We start from the raw sequence: 23134 nt of genomic DNA, 5'->3' as shown, positions 1-23134 counted from the left end.
AGTAATAATAGTGGAAGGCAAATTCTAGATCCAAATGTATGTTGTATAAATGTAAGCAAACACATTGATGAATGCGGGAGTGGTCATTTTACTGTCTTTCCGTTTCATAAATTATTTAATAATGACAAACATTTACGAATGGAAAAGGAACAGATGTTCATGAGGCTTTTGAAACCTTAACTTAATTCAAAAGTATAATTTTCAAATCTTCCACAGGTAGCTCAATGTGTATTCGTGCATTCACACCTTAATGTATTCATGCCTCCCACTATTGTCACTAGATATGACGTCATATGCTTTACGACGTCAAAAGCATAACGTTATATATAATCTCACGAACAGATTAATTATCTAATAAACTTCCATAATATATCACCCTAAAAGGCTCTATACATATGTTTTGTTTGTTTGATGTTTAACGCTGCACTCAGCAATATTCCAGTTATATGACGGCGGTCTGTAAATAATCGAGTCTGGACCAGACAATCCAGTGATTGATATCATGAGCATCGAACAACAAAATTGGCTATACATATGTAGATCTAGTTGATAAAGAGACAATAGTTCACAATTTTAGCAGCCCAGCGCATCTGTGGAATATTCATTGAAGACACTTTTATAATAAATAATTATAAATTTGGACTATAAATGAAAGGAATGACTACAAACAGTATGTGGTGGACTAAGTCAGATTCACTTCCAATATGTTCAATGTAGTAAAAGGTAGGACCAGTCCTACAATTGTTAATAAATGGTCTTTGTTTCAGGAAACATGTCAAGCGATAATCCCTTTAGGATACTCCAAACGGAATATAAATTCCTAAAAGCTAACCTAGAACTAAAAGGTACGAAACTCATAGACCATCTTTTTTAGAAGAAAGTACTCACCCCAGGACAAATGGAAGATTTGGGAGATGTTTCACAAAACAGCAAGAAAATTGAAAAACTTCGTACATTGTTGATGAAAAGGCCACCTGGTGATTTCAAACACTTCATGGACGGACTTGAAGGGGAACAAGTTCACATTAAGGATTATATTCAAAAATGCTTGGAGAAGGGTAAGTAGCCTGTCTATATAAATAAAGTCGACAAAATCATTTCCATAATTATTTGAAATCTGAAATCTAACCTACTGGAACCGTACAAAACTCATAGACAGCCTTTTGAAAATGATGTAATCACCCCAGAACAGATGGAAGACATTATTGATGTATCGCTTAACAGTCAGAACTTCTGAAAACTGTGTTGTGTTGTTGATGAGAAGGTCAGCTAATGATTTCCAGCATTTCATGTAGGGACTTGAGGAGGATCAAAATCAAATTAAGGCTTATCTTCAAGACTGCTTGCTGACGGGTAATCGGTCGACTATTTGAAGAAAAGCGACAGAACCTTTTGCATAACCAAAAGAGTCCATAGTCCGATTCCGACGATATCAAATCTATGTCTAGATATATAGAGAATCTCACCCGAGTGTCATTTGATATTAAATATATCAACACGAGTTGATAAAAGTGGAAAAATTCCGAGACTTGCCAAGGATCTTTGCCACTTTTATCAACAAGTGTTGATATATTTGATATCAAAAGACACGAGGGCGAGATTTTATTTATCATCCAACATCATTCTTCCAAATGTTTCAATTTGTAGACAGTGATTAGTAGTGTCTTCAGTAAAAAGTACTGCTAACAGCTTCAGTAGCAGAGCCATTAGTGATGTCATTTGATTGTGACGTCATTGTAACCAGTGATGTCACAATGGTCTGCAAAGCATTGTGATGTAATTTCATTGCAGCGATATCTACAGTGTAGATATCGCTTGATCTCATCTAAGCGATATCTCCTGTGGGAGCAAGTTTTGGATGATTAAAGACTTTGTTACCAAAATCGTTCTATAATAAACATGATTAGGTGTAAGCGGTGATTAGATAGTTATCTCTAAGAAGCTGTGATATTGATAGAATATTAATAAAGGCAGCGTGAAAGCATTCTCACTCTTTTCAAGTATCTCAAACTGATGTGATAGGTGATCAGTGTTGTATAAAACAAGTTCCCCGAATAGGTTCACGGAGATTACATCTGTGAAGGTTACAGTAAGTGGACGACCCCAACCACCACAAAATAACATAATATGGTTTTTTTAATACTATGTAATCATTTACAAGTCAATATATAAGATCTGTATATCATCTTCAGAGACAAATACTACTGAAACGGATATGATGGAGGACCATAAAGCTATGGACCAAGACACTGATGTAGAGAGCGATGAGCAGGAAAGCACTGGCAGTGAGAGTGGTAATGAAGATGAAGACAGTGGGAGTGGACATCAAGTGAGTACTCCCTCTGGAGAACAACCCATCCCAGAACACCTTCCATCGTATCACCCATAAAATCCGGGGTAGAATAGGTCTTCAGCAACCCATGCTTGCCGTAAAAGGTGACTATGCTTGTCGTAAGAGGCGACTAACGGGATCGGGTGATCAGGCTCGCTGACTTGGTTAAAGCATGTCATCGATCCCAATTGCGTGGATCGATGTTCATGTTGTCAATCACGGTATTGTCTGGTCCAGACTTTATTATTTACAGACCACCGTCATATACCTGGAATATTGCTGAGTACGGCGTAAAAACCAACCAACCAACCAACATCCCAACGTATCATATATCATGAACATTTGAGACATCTGTTGTCTGCTATGCCGAAAGTAAAGTGATTTTACTTTTCTACATGAAACGCTTATGAAAATGCTTATTGTCAGTGTGGGAAATAAATACAGATACAAATATGTACAGAAACAGAATGTAACAAATTACAGGTGTTTAAGCCACCACAGTCGCCGCATGGCCCATGAAAAAACATTCCATTCCAAAGGGAACTTTAAGGGGTCATTTCATCTGCACATGTAACAATGATTATTTGTTTATCTTTGATTATTTAAAATCATACGTTTCTATTTTATCTTTCTATTTTATCTTTAGAATGGATGTTGACATGAACTTGATATTTCAGCTCATAAAATTAAAATATCTCAAGACGGCTGAAGCCATGCAACACCTCGCCGTGCGCGTGACGGTAGTAGAGAGGGGCAAAACTGAAGACAAATCTGGCAAGGAACAGTTTATGTCAGTAGTGGCAGATGATACCTCTGCTGTTGACGTCTGTGTTAGAAAGAACGAAGATTTGTTTCACAAATTCATTGTTGGAGGTGGAGTTATCCTGGTAAATGTTGACTGGAGCGGCAATGTTCTGTTTGCAAATGAAAAATGTACAGCTATCACTGTTTCTCCAATCGATATCAAACAGCATGTCATTGACGAGGCGTTTGGACAAGGGGAAGCAGTTCCCATATCAAAAGCACGTACTCGTCCGGCTAAGTCATTTGTGGCCCTGAGAGGGAAGGTGGTACAGGTAAGTATTATGTTGATATGGTGATGGACTATTCGAGTCAATGATGTCGCGTATTATAGCTAAAATGGATAGAATTATCATTAAATGCCCGCTTATTATCACAAATCTGCGGGTCTCTGCAACTTGATAGCATTCCGAATTTCCCTAACGACTTCATCCTACATGTATATTATGTTCTGTGGCATTGCGATTTGTAAATCAGTAACCTCAGATATATACCCCCGTTTTGATCAGATATTATCAGATCTCTATAGATTTATTAACATGGCTCAGTCTCAAAAGAAGTAATATTTAATTACTTTATTGTTTTGGAGGGCAAAATGTAATTGTGTGTAATGGTGTGACAAGAATAATTATTGATTTTCTAAAGATGGCCTTAAATGTGTGTAAATACATATACCTAGTGGTAGTGAATAATAAAACAATAATAATAATAATAACATTTTGTTACCGTCTTCGACATGCTTGTGGTTTTGACACAGAGGTCCATCCATGGTACTACCCAGAATATGTAGAGAGCGTCATGGAAAATGAGAAATACAAAAATCTTTGGAATAGGCCCGAATACAGCCTCGGACGAATCGAGGCTAACAAATCGGATCTTGTCCTTTTTGATAAATCCAGTGAAATCATTATATTATTGAATTTTCTGTCCCTTTTGACAGTAATGTGATTGGCAAGATTCAGGAAAAACATAGCATATATTCAGACCTCGCTTTCGAAATGTCACGCTCGAATCCAAAGTACAAAGTTGTCCGACGCCCCATTGTCGGTGCCTTCCAGGTTTGGTACCTCCCAATCTGTTGACTGACATTGGGAGAGTACAAGGAACACAGCTCTTCTGATAATCTGGGTAATGCAGAAGACTGCAGTGTTGGGGTGTCTTCACATTCTCAGAATTTCTGGGTAGGTTCGACAAGGCAGCGCTTCATGGGATAAGTCCCATTCGCGTGTAGAGGGGTCATACAACTTTGTGAAAGTTTTACTGAGGCCTTGAATGTTGTAACCTTGATCTAACAACTTCTGAGCAAGAGTTTTGACGATCGGGGGTAGAATAGATTATCAGCCACCCATGCTTGCCGTAAGGTGCGACTAACGGGATCGGATGGTCAGGCTCGCTCGGTTGATGCATGTCATCGTATCCCAATTGCGTGGATCGATGCGCATGATGTCAATCACTGGATTGTCTGGTCCAGACTCGATTATTTACAGACTACCGTCATATAACTGGAATATTGTTGAGCGCGGCGTAAAACAACAAAACAAGAAAAGCTGAATCTTTATGCAGAGATCTAAATATGAAACAGATGAGGCGGTCTCATTGGTCTCCTTTATTTCTAGTTCGGGTGGGTAAATCAGTGGAAGGGAATTGGCTATTTGACCGTTATTAAACGATATCAGATCATCGGTTTAACCTTAAGCTATAATAGTTAACCTTCTTGGCCAAATTACCTTGTTTGGATAAAAACAGATCCTCAAGAAGGGGAGCACAATTGGTGCCCATGGGGATGCCTACTTCTTGCCTTAATGTCTAGCCCCCAACTTTTACGTTCATGTTATCAATGAGGAAGTTCAGCTTTTCACATATTGTTTTCTGTGGCATGTGGGATAGTGGTGTACAAAGTTGAAAAAGTAAATGTTCTGACAGAATGGAACTTGGTTCTTTTCTGAGATTGCAAAAAAGTCAAGCAAATTCTTTGAATTTTTGAGAATCTACATGTTATTAATTCCGCTTGTCTCAAATACATTCTGTGATATATAGAAAGTCCTTCCTTGATTGTATTGACGATTATGGTTAGTCTTTGAATCAGGGATTCGGTGGTACATTTGCTGGACCCAGCAATATATCTCTCTTTGTAGGGATTTTTATGGAGCTTTGGAATCCAGTACAAAAGAGGAATGACCATGTCGTCAGGTTTTAGAATCACGTAAAGGGTCTTAGAACTTGAACCGTGATCGTGATGCCTAACCCTAAGGATCGTGAAGGATGTTTGATTGGAAAGGGGATTCAAGGGCTAAGAACGGAGTTGGGGGTAACCTGCATGCACCTTAACCCTAACACAACTCACCCTCAGGATCGAAGAGACAAGCGAGATCCGTGACGCGAGAGCCACAGTCGGTTTTTTTTCAGGTAGTTGGTGTTAAAACCGAATGTTTGCGAGGATTAATCAGATTTCTGAATTTAGTTACAACAGTAACCTACGTGTATTTGTTACATTTAGTCATTTCATTCAAATTTGTTTGGTATGATAATGTCTTATATTTATTTTAGGATGGAAGGTACAGTTACCAAATAAAATATGCTGAAATATCAATTCATTATGACCATATTTCATAATCTATTTTTTAAAGTAACCCTCCTTACATTAAAGATAACTATTTAAAGAATATAGTACTTAAAGACATTGGAACAAACCGAATAATCAGGGGGGAGACTATATACTGAGGGGTGGGGGGTGGGGGGGGGGGGGGATATATCAAATAGATCATGTCTAGCAAGTGCTTCTAGCACGAACATTCAGTGATCGATAAAAGCTGCTGTCAATAGTGAAATTTCCCCTAAAGTTGACTGAAACGTTCAAAATCATAATGTTATTTTTACTATAATGTCAAAAATCATGGATGGACATTTGCAGATAGAAAGTTATATAATAGGTGACACTGATAATAGTTATAATAGGTGACACTTAGGATTGGCAAGCTTTGCCACATGTTCTGATAACATTTGTTGGTTACACATATAAACTGAACTTCTTTCACAATATCCCTTGATATAAAACAGTTTTTATGCATTAGTTATCATACAAGTGGCATCTTGGACACAGGAACAGGTCCTGAAGATATTTTGCAAATCCTTTAAAGTTACAAGCTACATATATTTGTGTAATCTTCTTATAAAAATAATTATATTCTTTACGATCTGGAAATATTACAGAGAACTGATAGCATTCTATCCACGTCAACACCAACGTTTCGATCTGATCTGTTGTCGTTGTTATAAGCTGTATGTGTTATGTATTGGTCTGTTTCAGCAATCGGTTCTTACTAAAGAACGCCCATATGCAGAGTTGCTGACACACCGTCAAATCAAACTTGAAGACCGCACAGGTTTTGTGTATGTTTACGTCTGGGGGGACGTAGCTGTCAACCTTCAAGCAGGGGACGCCATCAAAATCACAGGATGCAAAATAAAAAAATCTGATTCTGTCGATGATCCAGAAGTGACAACCACAAGGAAGACACGTATCCAGGTACAGTAAACTACGATTAAAGCAAACACGCTTGTAACGAACTGACGGATATAACGAACTTACTTTTTTGGTCCCGACTATTTGTTGTAGTTATGCTGTCTATATGCTTATAACGAAATACGGTTATAACGAACTAAAATTAGTAGTCCCTTTGAGTTCGTTATAACCGTAGTTTACTGTAGCATGTTTTCGTTGATTATCAAAACGTTGACCAAAACATTTAAATCGATATTTTGTACGCTCAAAGGATTCATGAGCAGGTTGGTTACCAAAACAAATTGTCATGGTTGCATAATTCTGACGTAATTCAAACTGTGTAATAAACAATACACCATACACGCAAACATCACGTAAACTCGAAAATGAAATAAATGGGTGGTAATATATTTATTTTTTAAGAAATTTTATGTCTTGCATAATGTTTAGCATTGTATGGTGTTTGAATGGATAATTTTCAATTTGAAAATATATTTTCTAAAAGATAGGTGTTTTAGTGAAAGTATAAATTATTTTTCAGAAACTTCATAAATCAGAATTTGAAGATATACATCGGGAACGCAGACTTGAGAGAGGGACACTTGAAGGAATTAATGTTAAAATCTTCACTTCTTGCACCAAACCACTGTGTTATCATTGGAAACTTGACGATAACAATTATTGCGAATCATGTGCCTGTGCTATCCCGGACCCAGTCCTGCACACAACTGCTGACGTCGTTGTCACCACACCCAGGAACAAGATCCGATCACTGACAGTCCTCTGGCCACAGCTACGTCAACTATACGGATTGTTTGGCAAAAGCATATCTTTGAGGAGTAGCATGTCTACACTTGAAGATGAGTTTCGGCACCTGCAGGGCAACTCTGTTCGGTATCAGACATGTGGAAATGTCATAAAATTCAGGCATTAAAAAAAATACACTACATTATGAGTTGCCAAGTCAACATACTGCAACACATTCCTATAATTAGACAGCTTGGATGATATGGTATTCGAATAGGAAAAATAAAACTTTTGATTTCTGATATTTGAGTGAGTGAGTGAGTATGGTTTTACGCCGCTTTTAGCAATATTCCAGCAATATCAATGCGGGGGACACCAGAAGTGAGCTTCACACATTGTACCCATGTCGGGAATCGAACCCGGGTCTTCGGCGTGACGAGCGAACGCTTTAACCACTAGGCTACCCGACCGTCCCTCAGATTTTTGAAACATTTAGAGAAAATGAGTTTTTTTATGATGAGAAACTGCTCAAATAACGATAAGGTTGATATGGGATATGATGTAAAACCTGCCATATCACAGCCTCTACATATCATGAACTGGAATATCTAAGTTATAATGGTGATTGATTTTGGAACGGTTGTTTCAAACTAGCTTAGGTTTTACTCTCGCAGTTGAGAACAGTCTGGACCAGACAATCCAGTGATTGACATCATGAGCATCGATCCACACAATTGGGATCGATGACATGCAGCAACCAAGTCAGCGAGCCGGACCACCCGATCCCGTTAGTCGCCTTTTACGACAAGCATAGTCGCCTTTTACGGCAAGTACGGGTTGCTGAAGACCTATTCTACCCCGGAATCTTCTAAAGAGTGGAGGTCAGAATTAAGGCGCTATGCATCCTTTTCAGACAACAAATGCATTACTACTTATATTTGAGTTTAAATCTATCAGAAATGGTGGAGAGATCAAAAGCGCAAGGCATGATTTATTTGACAACTGAAAGACGTCTATAAATTTGAAAATGATAGTTCAGTATCACCGCAGGCTGTAACCAGCTGGTCAAATGTATGAAACAGAGAGATCAAATAAAGCACAGAAATCGGTTCTTCAGGATGCTTCTGTTGACTTAAAGGAGAGCACCCATTGTGATATGAACACTAACATGTGCCCTTTGTAAAATTTGAGGCACATGGTGGTTTATTTATCGAACATTGCGTGAACAACTGTACATATATATCAGGTGATGAAACAAATAACTAAAGACGATTCTGAATAAATTTCATTCAGTATTACCATTTGTGTGTTATTTACCTCAGAGTGGTAACCTGCAACATGTTTACCTCAGGCAGATAACGTGCAACATGTTTACCTCAGACAGGTAACGTGCAACATATCTACCTCAGGCAGTTAACGTGCAACATGTTTACTTTAGACTGGTAACATGCAACATGGTTACCCCAGGCAGAAAACGTGCAACATATCTACCTCAGACAGGTAACGTGCAACATGTTTACCTCAGGCAGATAACGTGCAACATGTTTACCTCAGGCAGAAAACGTGCAACATATCTACCTCAGACAGGTAACGTGCAACATGTTTACCTCAGGCAGATAACGTGCAACATGTTTACTTTAGACTGGTAACGTGCAACATGTTTACCTCGGACTGGTAACGTGCAACATGTTTACCTCAGACAGGCAACGTCCAACATGTTTACCTCAGACAGGCAACGTGCTGACTACTCTACTCTTTTCACTAGATCACTGCAAAGGGGGTCTTCTCTTCTTAAACCTCTGGTGTTATCAGTTATCGTACTTCATAAAAATGAGGTAATAGAGAAATGGATGGCCCTATCTAACCTATAACTTTGTCCTTAGATTCCAACATTCTCATGATTGTGTAAGAGTAATTTGACTTATGTTGCACCATTATTAATGGACCACTAGCCTTATCATCAAATGTAATGAAATACCACAAAAAATAGCACCTTTCCTTTTGACGTCATGGCTGGTTTTATGTCTTTGATAACGTCTTTGATAAAAGAATATTTCAAACCAACCAAGATTATATTCAATATTGGACATATATTTTTTCTTAATTAAGTTATTATTTCTCTTCATCTCGTCTCAGAATTACATAATAAAAGATGCGAAGAAGCTCTATTAGTATAGAATTATCAGGATCATCGTAAAAAGTTGAACCAAGGGGGTACCTGGCATGGGTTTTGTTTTTTATACTTTTTACAATTCCTGGAGAAATAAAGTAAAGAGTTTGATATTCTGTGATCACAATATTGAAAAAAAGAATGAACCCATTTATTATATAATGCAAAACGAGAGGAATAATTCGTCAATTGTTTGTGACTAACGCGCACCTGACGAATCGTTAGATATCACTGTTCTGTGTATCAAACGACATAAAAAACAATTCCAAGACCAAGACAATTCTTTCAGAGATGTGTGCATATATTTTAACGAAAAATATTATCTATTTAAATATTACAGTAATATATTCAGTTTTAGTTATAAAATAAAATGAAACGGTTATTCGTAGACATTAAAATTGGTTATATGAACTTATAATATTGACTATTACACATCCCAAGAAATGCGTACATGCTGCAGTTACATTTACACTTCATCTTGTAACACTTGTCCAAAGGAAAGAAATATCGTATTTGACACTATAAATTTATCAATTCTTATGTAAACAATGTTCAAACAAACAGGAGATTATCAAAGGTTCGTTCATACATGTTGTGGCCTATATTTACGTATGATATCACTTTGAACATTGACAAATATCCAAAGTGAAATTATTTGTATGAAAAAATCTATAAAAGATGTGCAAAATCTACATCATAACTGAAACTGTAAACAGCATGGTACAATGATCGAGCGCACTCTCATTCAAGGGCCTTCACCTCAAAGAAATTACCTAATCTGTGCAACAATGTTGACGTATGACATCACGTTGACCGACGTTTACAAAATGGCGTGTTCACTGTCATCAGTACGCGGGATTTTACGAGGGGACTTTCGTTGATTCAGGGATCGCCCTAAGATATCTTTTAAGTAAGAATGGATTGATTACATCATAGGAAAACGATACACACTATACATGGTGGTGAATTCAAAGTTGTGTAAATTTGGAAAATACAAACATTTATAAGAAACACCCGATGTATTAATATGGCGAAAAGGGACGGGTACTTTATTATAGGGAGAGGGGGCGACATTAAAGGTCGGATCAGGAGAAAATGAGGCAGTGAAAGCAGTGGGGGTGCCAATATTTATGACAACTTTTGGGAGGGTATGTACCGTATTTCCTCTATTAGATGCCGGACCTCTAATAGAAGCCGGGTCAATTGTTCAGTGCAAAAAATAGAAGCCCGGCCTCTAATAGACGCCGGGTCGATGATTTGATACAATTAATGATCCCTTTTGGGGACCTAAATGACATAATGATTCGGGACATTCGTGGTCACAGTGAAATGGGGGTATTGATAGAAGCCGGGCCTCTAATTGACGCCGGGTCAAAGGCTTGTCCGAAATAAATAGAAGTCCGGGCGTCTAATAGAGGAAATACGGTACGTCAATCCGTGCGAAAACATGACAGTTCTATTTTTTCAAATAATTGAGTTATAGATTTGAACATAATTTAGGAAATAGTCATTTATTATAGCTAGGGTGCTGAAAAATATGTTATAGATAAAACTATATGCAGAAAAATATATGTTATAGTCCTATGGCCAATCTCACCGACACCCACTATTCGATATATGACCAGTCCAAAAGGAAAAAGTACGTTTGGCAGCCGCCTGATGCGTACATAAAATCTCTATGACATGGACCTAGCCGGTGCTGGTCGACGTGACCTTCACATGTGAGAATATCTGACGCGGTAAGCCGAAAACAACCGAAATTTTCCGAAATTTTGCAATTGGTGCCGAATAAAGTGGACCTCTCTCATTGGTCATTATAGTGTTGAAAATACTCAATGAGCCACAGAGAAGCATTCTCTCCGACGAAGTGGGAAAAACCCGCTGCAGATGCAAACTGCACAGGAAAGAGGAACGCATATGCACTCTCTCGTAACAGAGTGGATTGGTTTGTTCACCTCTGTTTGAAAACTGCAATCAGTACAAGTGTCAAGTAAGTACTTAGCAGCGCATTGAACGGGCGTGAGTGAGGAGTAGTGCACTTTACCGGGGGCACTTTTCCATATGTAATTAGAGCTGTGGGTGCTCGAACGCACCTTGCCGGCTGAACCGCATTCATTAGCCGACGCTGGACCACGAGCGCATGCAATTTGTGCTCGTTTTACGGGTCAGCTAACCCCATTAACACGCATGAGTAATTCAGTAAACTATGAATTGCTCATGCGTGTGACGTCACGGTCCACTCTCCCATTCACCTTTTCTTGAAACCGGCCAACAGTGTTGAAAGAGTTAAACTGGTCACCACTGCGCTTTGCATTGACAAGCTTTGATGGTATTAGAAAAGGATTGATCCCAGCGAGAAATATCAGAGTGACTTCCCTTTGCTTTACACTCGACGAGGAAATGAAATCTTATTTGTTTGAACTTTTTGGCGAAAACATCGGCCGTAATGAAAAAAGGGTAATTTTCATATAATTTTTTTTAACATTTGGACTTTGAAAGAGCGGCACATCCGTATACCAAGAGATAAAAAAAATGTCGCCTCACATATGAATTAAACGGAGACCAGAAGGAAACTAGGAGATACGTAGATCCTTCTCTGTTGCAGCCCTCACGCTATGGAAGCCATTTTCACTCTCCAGAAAATAAGCTGACCGCTTCTGAAAAGACCGCCTCCATGGTCTAGTGATAGAGCGTCCGCCCGGAGAGCGGAAGGTCTGGGTTTCGGTCCCTGGCCGCGTCATACCAAAAGACGTTAAAAGATGGTACTTGTTGTTACCCTGTCTGGCGCTCGGCATTAAGGGGCTAACACAAGGACTGGTCGGCCCGGAGTCAGTATACTGTGTCTGAGTGGGGTATTCATGTTAAACTGTGGCATGGTATCTCAGTGAGCTAGCGCTATAAATTGGCATCAGCCCGGACTAGTACAAGCAGCCACACACACACACGTGCATGCACATCGCTATATAAGTGCAATAATCTTGCATGTGACGTTAAACCCAATTTTACCTCACCTCACCTCACCTCACCTCACCTCACCTCACCTCACTTCTGTAAATGAATTGTTTGATAGGCATCACTTACAAGTTGACAGATGACAAAGTACGGGTAGACACAATTTATGGATAACAACTTCTTTCAAGGGGCACTGATCTAGAGCAATTCCCTGGGACTGGTTGTTGCCTTTGTTATTGTTTTTTCCCCGCGAGTAAGGGGATGGTATAGGAGAAATCTATGTCTGTTTCGTGACCTGTGCTGCGCCATTCGTAAACGCAATAGTCACTTTTATTGATAGTATAAGTGTGTATGGTCACATTGATCAACAAAATGAAATACAGTTTTGGAAATAATAAGGAAATGTAGGTATCTTTGTTGTGAGCTTCGGTAATGGTGACGAAGTTTTGATAAGTCACTTGCTTGGTAATTGTGCAGTTTTTGTTTAGATTATTTTGACTTGCAACACAAAGTAAATATTTCACCTTAGCATTGCTTATTTTATCGTGTGTATATTTTTACAGTCAAAATGTGTAAAGTTTTCACTAAAGAAATTTACTAAACGCCTGAATATTCAGTTATTTTACAAATTGACTGAAAAATATGTCTATCTGCATTATTATGATAACGAATTCCAAACATTTTTACGTTTTGTCACTTTTATTTATCAGAACAGAAATGGCAGTTGTATACAACATGCTTATCAGTAGTTTTAATGAGCTGCCACATGTAAACATGGTAAATTCATTGCGGTCATTCACAATTGTTTCATGTGTATACGGACATATTTCTTTGTCCGGTTATGTGGGGGCACAGGTGGCCCGGTCATCTCAGGCTCTGTGATTCGCTGTGCAGAGTTACGTCCCTTTGGCACGCCAGAAACCTTTGATTGTGGGTTTGAATCTCGGTTAGCCTAGATTATGTTCCTAGGTTTGTCAGCACCATACCCCTGCTCGTGGGGTTCACCGAAGTGGTAAACGTCTGAGACCTGCATCACTTCGGGCTTTCCTCCCACATTAAGCTGACACGCCACGATAGAACTGGAATAATGTTAAAAGCGGCGTTAAACCCAACTCACTCACTCACTCACTCACTCATGTGACCCATGAAGATTCCGTTAGAATAGGTCTTCAGCAACCCATGCTTTCCGTAAAAGGTGACTATACTTGTTGTAAAAGTTGACTAACAGGAACGGATGGTGAGGCTCGCTGACTTGGTTGATGCATGTTATCGTATCCCAATTGCGTGGATCGATGTCCACGATATCAATCACTGGATTGTCTGGTCCATGGGAACTCGATTATTTACAGACCGCCGTCATATAGCTGGAATATTGCTGAGTGCTGCGTTAAACAACAGACAAACCAAACCAAACCAAAACCAACCAGGACCAAGGACCTGTTCCCCAAAGTGATCTTAGCGCAAAGATAATTATACCCCCAAGATTTACGACAGTCGTAACCTTAAGTTTCTAAACAGGACCCAGTCCTCATTGTTTTTGGTACAATTATTAAAAAATCATCTTTGTGTCAGGAAACATGTTAGTCCCTTTAGGGTACTCCAGACGGAATATATAGTTTGACTATTTTAGCAGCCCAGCGCATCTGTGGAATATTCATTGGAGACACTTTTATTATAAAAAATTATAAATTTGGACTATAAATGAAAGGAATGACCACAAACAGTATGTGGTGGACTAAGTGAGATTCACTTCTAATATTTTCAGTGTAGTATAAAGTAGGACCAGTCCCACAATTATTAATAAATGGTCTTTGTTTCAGGAAACATGTCAAGCAAAGATCCCTTTCGGATACTCCAAACGGAATTTAAATTCCTGAAAGCTAACCTAGTACTAAAAGGTACGAAACTCATAGACCATCTTTTTGAGAATAGTGTACTTACCCCAGGACAAATGGAAGATTTGGGAGATGTTTCACAAAACAGCAAGAAAATTGAAAAACTTGTTACATTGATGATGAAAAGGCCACCTTGTGATTTCAAACACTTCATGGACGGACTTGAAGGGGAACAAGATCACATTAAGGATCATATTCAAGAATGCTTGGAGAAGGGTAAGTAGCCTGTCAATATAATTAAAGGTGACAAAATCATTTCCATAATTATTTGAAATCGCTGCCAAAATCTGTCTGTTATACAATTCCAACCATATCTAAGTCTATACAGGAAGTAGACGATCTCAACCATCAGAAAATAACATATTTTGTTGACATGCAGTCTATTTGTTTGAATGCTATGTAGTTTTTTACCAGTCATTATATATTATAGAGCTCTAGATAACATTTTGAGCAATTGAGATTTTACTCAAAAGTTTCTATTTTAATTGGTTTATTCCATTTTTCGTTGAAAATAACCAATTATTGTTCACTCATCTATTCAATACACTATTGGGGTTTTCCCAAAATGAGTAAACATTTTGAAATCTAAAAATAATTAATGTTTTAGATGTATATTACGGTTCTAACTATAGGCTTAACTTGGAAAGTAAATCAGATCGTAATTGTGCTTCGGAAATTAGCTCCGTTGAACGCATGCTGAAAAAGCTTTTGTGGGTATTTACACATGCTGTTTTTATACATTTGAGTTTTTCACTTGACGTGTTTAATGCATGCGTTTCTGTACGCAATTGAATGGAAAGTAAATGGGTTTTGAACTTTTTTTTTGTTGGTGGTGGGGGGGGGCAGTTTACGCAAATACGCCACTTATCTGTAGCTCTGAATATTTTTATAGCATCTTCAGAGGAAAGCATTATGACTGACACAGAAATGACAGAAGACCATGAATCTATGGACCAGGACACTGGACCAGACAGTGAGTGTGACACAGATGAAGAGGAAAGCTCTGACAGTGAGGACGACAGTGAGGAAGCCAGCGGTCAACCAGTGAGTCCCGTTTAATCCATTGCTTCCCAACTGCAGAACATACACTCCACAGACCCGTGAACATCCTGGATAGAGTAGGTCTTCAGCAACCCATGCTTGCCGTAAAAGACAACTATGCTTGTCGTAAAAGGCGACTAACAGGATCGGGTGGTCAGGCTCGCTGACTTGGTTGATGCATGTCATTGATCCCAATTGCGTGGATCGATGCTCATGATATCAATCACTGGATTTTCTGGTCCAGACTCGATTATTTACAGACCGGCGTCATATAGCTGGAATATTGCTGGGTGCGGCGTTAAACAACAAACCACCACCACATACACTGCAACCAACACCTTTCTGCTATGCATATAGTAAAGTGCTTTACATTTTCCACTTGCAACCTGTAAACAGTTTTCAATTGTCAGTGAAATTAATACAAGATGGCAAGATGAAACACGGAAACAGAATGTAATGACGCATGCAAAAACAAAATCACTTTGCAGTGGTAATGTAAGGGAACATTTCTTTAGCCCATGAAACTTGTGATAAGATGTTCAGCCTATTTCATTTCGATATGCCAGAGGTAATCTAAAGATACCAAGTCACAGGGTTAGAAACTAACAGTTTTTGTCCACTAGCCCTTACAATGATAACATATAGCAAAACCCTTAAAGTGGGCCAATTTCAGCTAGTCCTTAGGATACCTTTACTATTGGGCAGTTTGGTAAGGACTACAGGACTAGTGCCAGTTTCTAACCCTGCAAGACGGCTCCAGAAAAAATACAACTAGCAGTGAATGTGTCAGTAGAAGAGAGGGACAAAACTCAGAAAATGTATATTGAAAACAGTATTTTACAAATCATTTTCACACAATATCTGATATTTCAGATAATTTGAATGACATTTTTCCCACCCTCAGCTGAAGCGGATAAAGGATTTCAAGATGGCCCCCAATGAGCAGAATGTGACCTTACATGTCAAGGTCATGACGATGGAACAAGTGGAGGAAAAGTCGAACCAGAAACAGTTCATGGCCGTTGTAGCCGATGCTACCTCAGCTGTCGATATTTGTGTGAGAAAAGAAACACTCTTTGATAAGTTCCAGCCGAAAGCCTGCATTATTCTGAGAAATGTGACCTGGAACGGGAAGGTTTTACTCACAAAGGACTGCTCCACGGCAACCTTTGCCTCAGAGATTCTGGTGCCAGAAAATATGACTGCCATTGCATTTGGGGAAGGAGAACCAGTGCCAATATCCCAGGTCCTCACTCTGCCTGATATGAGCTGGTTTACTTTGAGAGGGAAGGTAGTAAAGGTTGGTGGACCTTTCGGAGGTTTTTATTGTAATATACTGTATTCGACGTAATAAGCGCCAAGGGCGCTCTCAAAATTTGAAATAGGGGGCTCTTATCAGAAGATTATTTTGGTGAAAAAATAAATTGAGTTGAAAGATAAATTTTGTGGTTTAGGCTGACAGCCTGAAATGTTTATATACGACAGATATATTTTTCCAGAATATAATTGCCCATAATTAATGGTGCATATAACACACCAGTGAGTATTATTCGCGAATAAATAAGTCTTTTGTACATTGATCAATCAGAAGGGGTGCTAATTGGGATTGGTCACTAGCCAATATATTAGCAAATATCGCTAATTAGAGCGTGGCACTTATTACGTCGAATACGGTATGTAAAGCAGAGATCTTGCAATATTAGCAGCTACGTGAAACAACTTGGAAGTTTTGTTGGAATTTTAGAGATTATTCTCTATTTTTTTAACCGATTTGCAATTTTATTTTGTTTATTAATTGTTTGTATTAGAAACGTTGTTCAGAAGTTTGTATTGCAGTCTGTCATATTTGTTAAGTTATATTGCAAATGTCTGGTGCATCAGCATATCGTTACATCTCTAGAATTGAGGCATATTATATTTGACCAAATGTGTTGCAAGGAGTGATATATTTTGTCACTTTATGACCCAAGAACTCTTTTTGTCAAAGTCTGCATCACTGATCAGGCAGTCATTATAGCCGTCATAATATTAAGTTTTATGTAGTTTATTTCACTAAAACAGAAATATTTATTGCGCAGAACACATTGTGTCTTGCAGCCTCAATTGTCCCTAATATCTGTTCAAGCAATCTCCTCTCACAAGACGGAAGTTCTTTAAAAAGGTGTTGTTGTATCGCCAAGTCAAGCTGAAGGACGACACTGGCACCGTCTATGTGGACACCTGGGCCAGCATTGCAGAGGACATGCAGTTGGGCAGGGTTATCCAGGTCGACTCCTGCAAGAAGCGACCACCGCTGAGTCCTGATGACCCACTGGTAACCACAACAGTGAAGTCTTCGGTGAAGGTAACCTTTTGGGATTTGGTGGGAAATAAACAAGAACAGAGTCCAATCTGTCCGATCACTTTACTTGAGAGAATCAGCGTGAAATGACAAAAACCAAACAAGTATTGGACAGGTATGTGCACTGGTACAAGGGACCGTCTATTACACAGGGGTGCGTATAGTACGTTCTCTGGTAAAGTGGTCAAATGTCATGATATTTTGCATCGTATAGGCGACACAGTTAAAGAGACACAGAGTGCATCACATTGCTGTTAGCCCGCTAAACTGAGTCAGTTTGTCTAAAGTTAAAGGCTTGTTAGGGAGGTACTTGTATTTGATCATTCTTCAGGCCAGTAAACATTTCAGGTTTAGTTCCATGTTGCAGCATATGTTTTATTATCCCCCACCACGAAGTTGAAGAGGGATATTGGAATGGGTGCTGTCCGTCCGTCCTTTCGTCTTGCCATCCGTCATGTTTCATTTCCAAAGCAGAACTCAAAAACCATGAGCTGTATCTTAACCAAACTTGGCACACAGATAGGTCTAGTGGTGAACTGGGGCCTTTTGATAGTTTGGGAATTTTAAAAACATTACAATGGCATGTGCTTCTACCTCATTGCCATGTGCATTTCTGTGAGCACTGGCCATGCCACCATTGTAAAACTATAACCTATCAATTGTTTGATAGGCATTACTTAGAAGTTGACGGGTGACAAAGTAGGGACAATGTATGGATAACTTCTGTAATTACAGTAAAGGCAACGTTTTGGTATAGATCCTTATACCGTTGTGTCTTGCTTGACAACAGTATAAGGATCTATACCGAAACATCGCCTTTACTGTCATTAAATTAGTTCTTATCCATAAGTTGTCCCAATTTTATTAACAATCAGGAGAAAAAAAGACTATGTTCAATATATAAACTGTTGCACGGACATTGATACGAAGGCTGGTCAAAAAGTTCTAAGCCTTACAAACAAAACCCAAAATTGTGAAAGTGTTTTTTTTATTTTTCAACATAATCCCCCTGCTTTTCAATACACTTCTCATATCGATAGTGAAGCTTTTCAATTCCAGCCAGGGAGATGTTTTCTGAAGCCACCCTTAAAAACCCATTCACGGCAGCTTTGTGGTCATCGTTGTCGTCATAGCCCTTTCCACAAAGGTGTTCCTTCAGTTTAGGAAACAGGTGGCAATCACTTGGTGCCAGGTCTGGCGAGTATGGATGGTGCGGAGGCTCTTCGAATCCACATTATCGCACAGCAGCCTTTGCAAGTCGAGAGGTGTGGAAAGAGACATTGTCATGAAGGAGTAGAACTCCAGCTGTCAGCATTCCTCAATGCTTTTCTTTGATAGAATCTCTCAGGCGATTAAGCAAATGAGCATAGTAGGCATCAGTAGCCGTGTTTTAAGTTTCTAAGTAATGAACAAGGATCACACCCTTTGCATCCCAGAATACTGTGGCCATAATTGCTTCACTGGTCTTGAAGATTTGAATTTCTGTGGTACCAGATATGTGGAATGGTGCTATTCCATGGATTGATGTTTTGACTCGGGGATCATAGTGGTAGACCCATGTTTCATCACCCATTATTTATCTCTTTTTGAATTTAACAAAATCCTCCTCATTTAGTTCTAAATTTTCTCTGGCAATGTCAGTTCTTTTCTCCTTAAGATCAGAATTTAGAAACATTGGCACCCAACTAGCAGATATCTTATCTATGTGTAATTGTTCATGAATAATAGTTTCAATGGATCCATGGTTTAGACCTGTGTCTTCCTCAAGCTCAGCAATGGTAATACATCTGTCTTTTTGACCAGCCCTTGTAAATGGAGAATCCGTTGATGATGGTCTTTAAATACCTTTTCGATGTAAGGTTTCAATGCACATGATGGCCTTTATTCATAATTTAATTGATTTTGTGGTTAACAAGCTTTAGTTTTGGAAGGTCAAAATAAAATACCATATGTTTTTGCAAATGGCGAACAAAATAACTCGCTGTGTCAATTGTTTATTTGCCTCTTTCAATAAAGGTAGATACTTGTTTACTATCAATTTATAAACTTTGCAAAAAGTTCGTAATAGCTATTGGTGATTTCATCTGTGGATTATATTGTTATATGTTAAGATTGTAGAGTTTATGAAGAACAATAAACCTTAAACAATCAACAGAAAACTTATGATCGGAAATAGTTAACATGCATAACAAATTTTAATAATGACAACATGATAATAACTTTATTGATAATTTATAACAATAATGGCTGTAGTCGTGGCAACTTCCAAACTTTTAGGAAGTTGTAATCTATCAGACCGTCATTCAGGCGATGTTTCTGACAGATCACGATCAGAAAAATACAATCATGAACGTGTATCCCGTGGATAAGCTGACCCCTTTCTATGGAATCTCTTTTCTGGTCCTCAAAATTTGGCGTATCTGCGGACATATACGTTACATGTGTGACTGACTAGTTTTTATTTTGTTGGTTTAAATTTCTAGATGTTTTATTTGGACGATGTTAACTGTCTGTACAACAACTCATCCTTATCTCATTTGGTATGACCAGTTTTAGCACATGAGCTGCCATGTATTGAACCATCTGTTATTTGTATTTCCAGTATCCACGCTCCTCAGAACTTAAACATATCCGGAAGGATCATTATGAAAAAGGAAAGCTATTGGGAATCGACATCTCTCTTTACATGTCCTGTCCAAACCCTAGATGTTTCCATTTCCAACTAACTGACATGCGTTGTGAGTCCTGTCTGCGCATGATTCCCGTCCTGGACCAGGTGAGCTATGCGAAGGCCACTGTTGACGTCCGGACGCCTAGGGGAAACATTCACTCACTGATCGTCTACTGGCCGGAACTCTGCCAACTGTTCCGATTGTTTAAGAAGAAAACCCCCCCAGAAGATAATAAGGAGAAGATTGTTGAGGCATTTAAGGATCTGGGGAACAAGACTGTCAAGTACAAGGCATGTGGGGCTGTCAGCAAGTTTAAACTGTAGACAGACAGACAGGCAGGCAAAATACAGCCCTGGGTGTGTCAGATGGGGGCAGATATGTGACATTTTATCTGTTGTATAGGTCAATGACCGTGCAGGCAAGATGTAAAATGGTGCTTTGAATCATGGCGATGATGAATTATTGCATGCTGCTGTATTTGTCATGTCGTAAATTATGATGGTGTTTTTCTTTTTATCTCAATGCACCAAAAATAAAGACATCCCATGCTTTTGTTGGGCTCTTTTGATAAGGCCTAAACAATAAAAGAATTGGTTCTCAGGCAATGGTTTTTGAAAATATAGTTCGGTGTCTTAGTTATTTTTTTGGTTGTATAAAATAGTATGTAACCAATAAAAAAGTTTGTGTACAATCAACCTGGGAAAGGGCCTCCCTACATAAATGTATTCCTTGATGAGTAAAATACCGGAATATTTAAGGATTTTTTACATATATTTTTTAAAAATTGAAAAAAAAAAAAAAACATGCGGTGAACTTTATAATGAAGCTTGTGGTGCCTGAGAACCAAGACTATTATTTCTTTTAGACTAACTTTCCGAAATTCATCCCCATAAGCAGGCCTGAACTCTATCGATCTTTGATGTTCAGTTCATAATATGATGGGTTGGTTGACAAGTTCTGAATCTCACACAGAAGGAATTTCGTAATAGTGAAATCGTCTGTTGTGTACTTGATGTCATTTAGGTACTAGTATATCCACATAAACTTGATCCAATTGAAAAAACTGTTTCGCTGTAGGGCAGATTTCATTTGTCCCAACTGGAAATAGTCACTGGGGGCTAAGTCTGGGCTGTAGGGTGGGTGATTTAACTGTACAGCCCAGACTTAGCCCCCAGTGACTACAGTCAACTACGGTTATAACGAACACGCTTATAACGAACTGACGGATATAACAAACTTACTTTTTGGTCCCGACTATTTGTTGTAGTTATGCTGTATATATGCTTATAACGAACTACGGTTATAACGAACTAAAATTAGTAGTCCCTTTGAGTTCGTTATAACCGTACTTTACTGTATATCCTGTTCCGGCAAATGAAATCTGCCCTATGTTGAAGACGCTTCCAGGATGACGAGGACATAAAGGCTGCCACAGGGGCGTGCCACAAATAATTCCTGGAGACATATTAGACCCTTACTAGTGACTTCATTGTGGAAGTGTTGGATGCCTCAAACGAAGACATTCTCTTCATTAAACTGTCATCACGAAAGAATAATAATTTCAACTTGGTGCCATGTGTGCACTATCTTAGCCCATCGTGTTCTTCAAGGATACGTGACTCTGAACGCTTCTTTCACACACTTCTCAGTAACCTGTATACCTACCAGAACGAAGGTCTTGTCTGCATATGTGGAGACTTCAACTCGAGGGTGGGTAGAAACAGTGATTTCATACAGGGAGTAGACGACGTCCCCGAGAGAGAAGTCATTGACTATCAAGAAAACTCGAATGGTGCAGCATTCATAGAGTTTCTAGTGAATAGCAACATGTGCATGCTCAATGGCCGATCTGAAAAACAAGACTTTACCTATGTGAAAAATGGGTCCTCTGTCGTGGATTATGTCATTACCCCCCCCCCCCCCCCCCCCCCCCATGAAAATCTACTCACCTTCAGAGACTTCAACGTAACAAGAGTGACAAGTCTGATCGATGGAACAAATGTACCTGACAGTCTTCCGGACCACTCCATACTTACCTGGAGTCTCCAGCTCCCGGTTGAACCCAGTGGACAGACCAACAGCTCAGATACAACTCCCGATCCTACAGCTATAGCGAAACAATAGTGCCAAGAAAAACTCAATTCAGCATTCCTACAAAGTGAAGATATTCGACCCAAGGTGATTGAAACTATCTCTAAAATTGAGCACAAACTGTGTGGGTGTGGGTGTAGTAATATACAAAGTTATAACTAATTTTTCTTTTCTTTTTTCTTTTTTATATTTTAAATGTACCATTATGTAATTAGTGTCTCATAGGCCAACTGGCCAGGTGCTGTTTTTCTTAATGAAATGTTTATATGTCTATATACTTTGTACTGCAGCATGTGACACTCTAATAAAACAATTTTCTTCTTCTTCTTCTTCTTCTTCTTCTACATATTGCAGCTGAATGAAATACTGGGTAAAATGGCAACAAAAAAAACCAATATCACATGATGTCTTAATGTATTTTATTCCAGTACAACACATATTCTGCACATGCACAGAGTGTCAGTTTGTGGCATAGAAAAATAGCTAGAAATTATCTCCTATATCTGCATGTAACTTTTAAGCACATTTCAAGTGTAGGTCATTTGCAGCAATGATGCATCACAGCAACCATCCATACTACAGTCTCTCTA

The 23134-nt window shown here is 38.8% G+C and overlaps 2 protein-coding genes across 3 annotated transcripts; both read left to right on the top strand.

The window, feature by feature from the left end:
* Positions 1–773: 773 nt before the first annotated feature.
* On the top strand, positions 774–8622 carry LOC139448082 (uncharacterized). Its single transcript, XM_071229592.1, has 5 exons — positions 774–1058; positions 2193–2329; positions 3010–3408; positions 6441–6659; positions 7177–8622. Exons 1-5 carry the CDS (start codon positions 899–901, stop codon positions 7567–7569), a joined length of 1308 nt encoding a protein of 435 aa, XP_071085693.1. The 5' UTR covers positions 774–898; the 3' UTR covers positions 7570–8622.
* Positions 8623–11432: 2810 nt separating this feature from the next.
* Positions 11433–21590, top strand: LOC139447369 (uncharacterized). 2 transcript variants are annotated; one of them, XM_071228685.1, is made up of 6 exons: positions 11433–11542; positions 14325–14615; positions 15292–15443; positions 16345–16740; positions 17566–17784; positions 20384–21590. In XM_071228685.1, the coding sequence occupies exons 2-6, from the start codon at positions 14330–14332 to the stop codon at positions 20774–20776; spliced, it is 1446 nt and encodes a 481-aa protein (XP_071084786.1). In that variant the 5' UTR covers positions 11433–11542; positions 14325–14329; the 3' UTR covers positions 20777–21590. The 2 variants fall into 2 exon arrangements, with proteins under 2 accessions (XP_071084786.1, XP_071084787.1); XM_071228686.1 differs by lacking the exon at positions 11433–11542 and adding an exon at positions 11924–12009.
* The last annotated feature ends 1544 nt before the right edge of the window (positions 21591–23134 follow it).

Source organism: Haliotis cracherodii, unplaced genomic scaffold (assembly GCF_022045235.1).
Source record: "Haliotis cracherodii isolate W230 unplaced genomic scaffold, xgHalCrac1.p SCAF_7, whole genome shotgun sequence".
Lineage (NCBI taxonomy): Eukaryota > Metazoa > Mollusca > Gastropoda > Lepetellida > Haliotidae > Haliotis > Haliotis cracherodii.
This window is presented reverse-complemented; position numbering and strand designations above follow the sequence as displayed.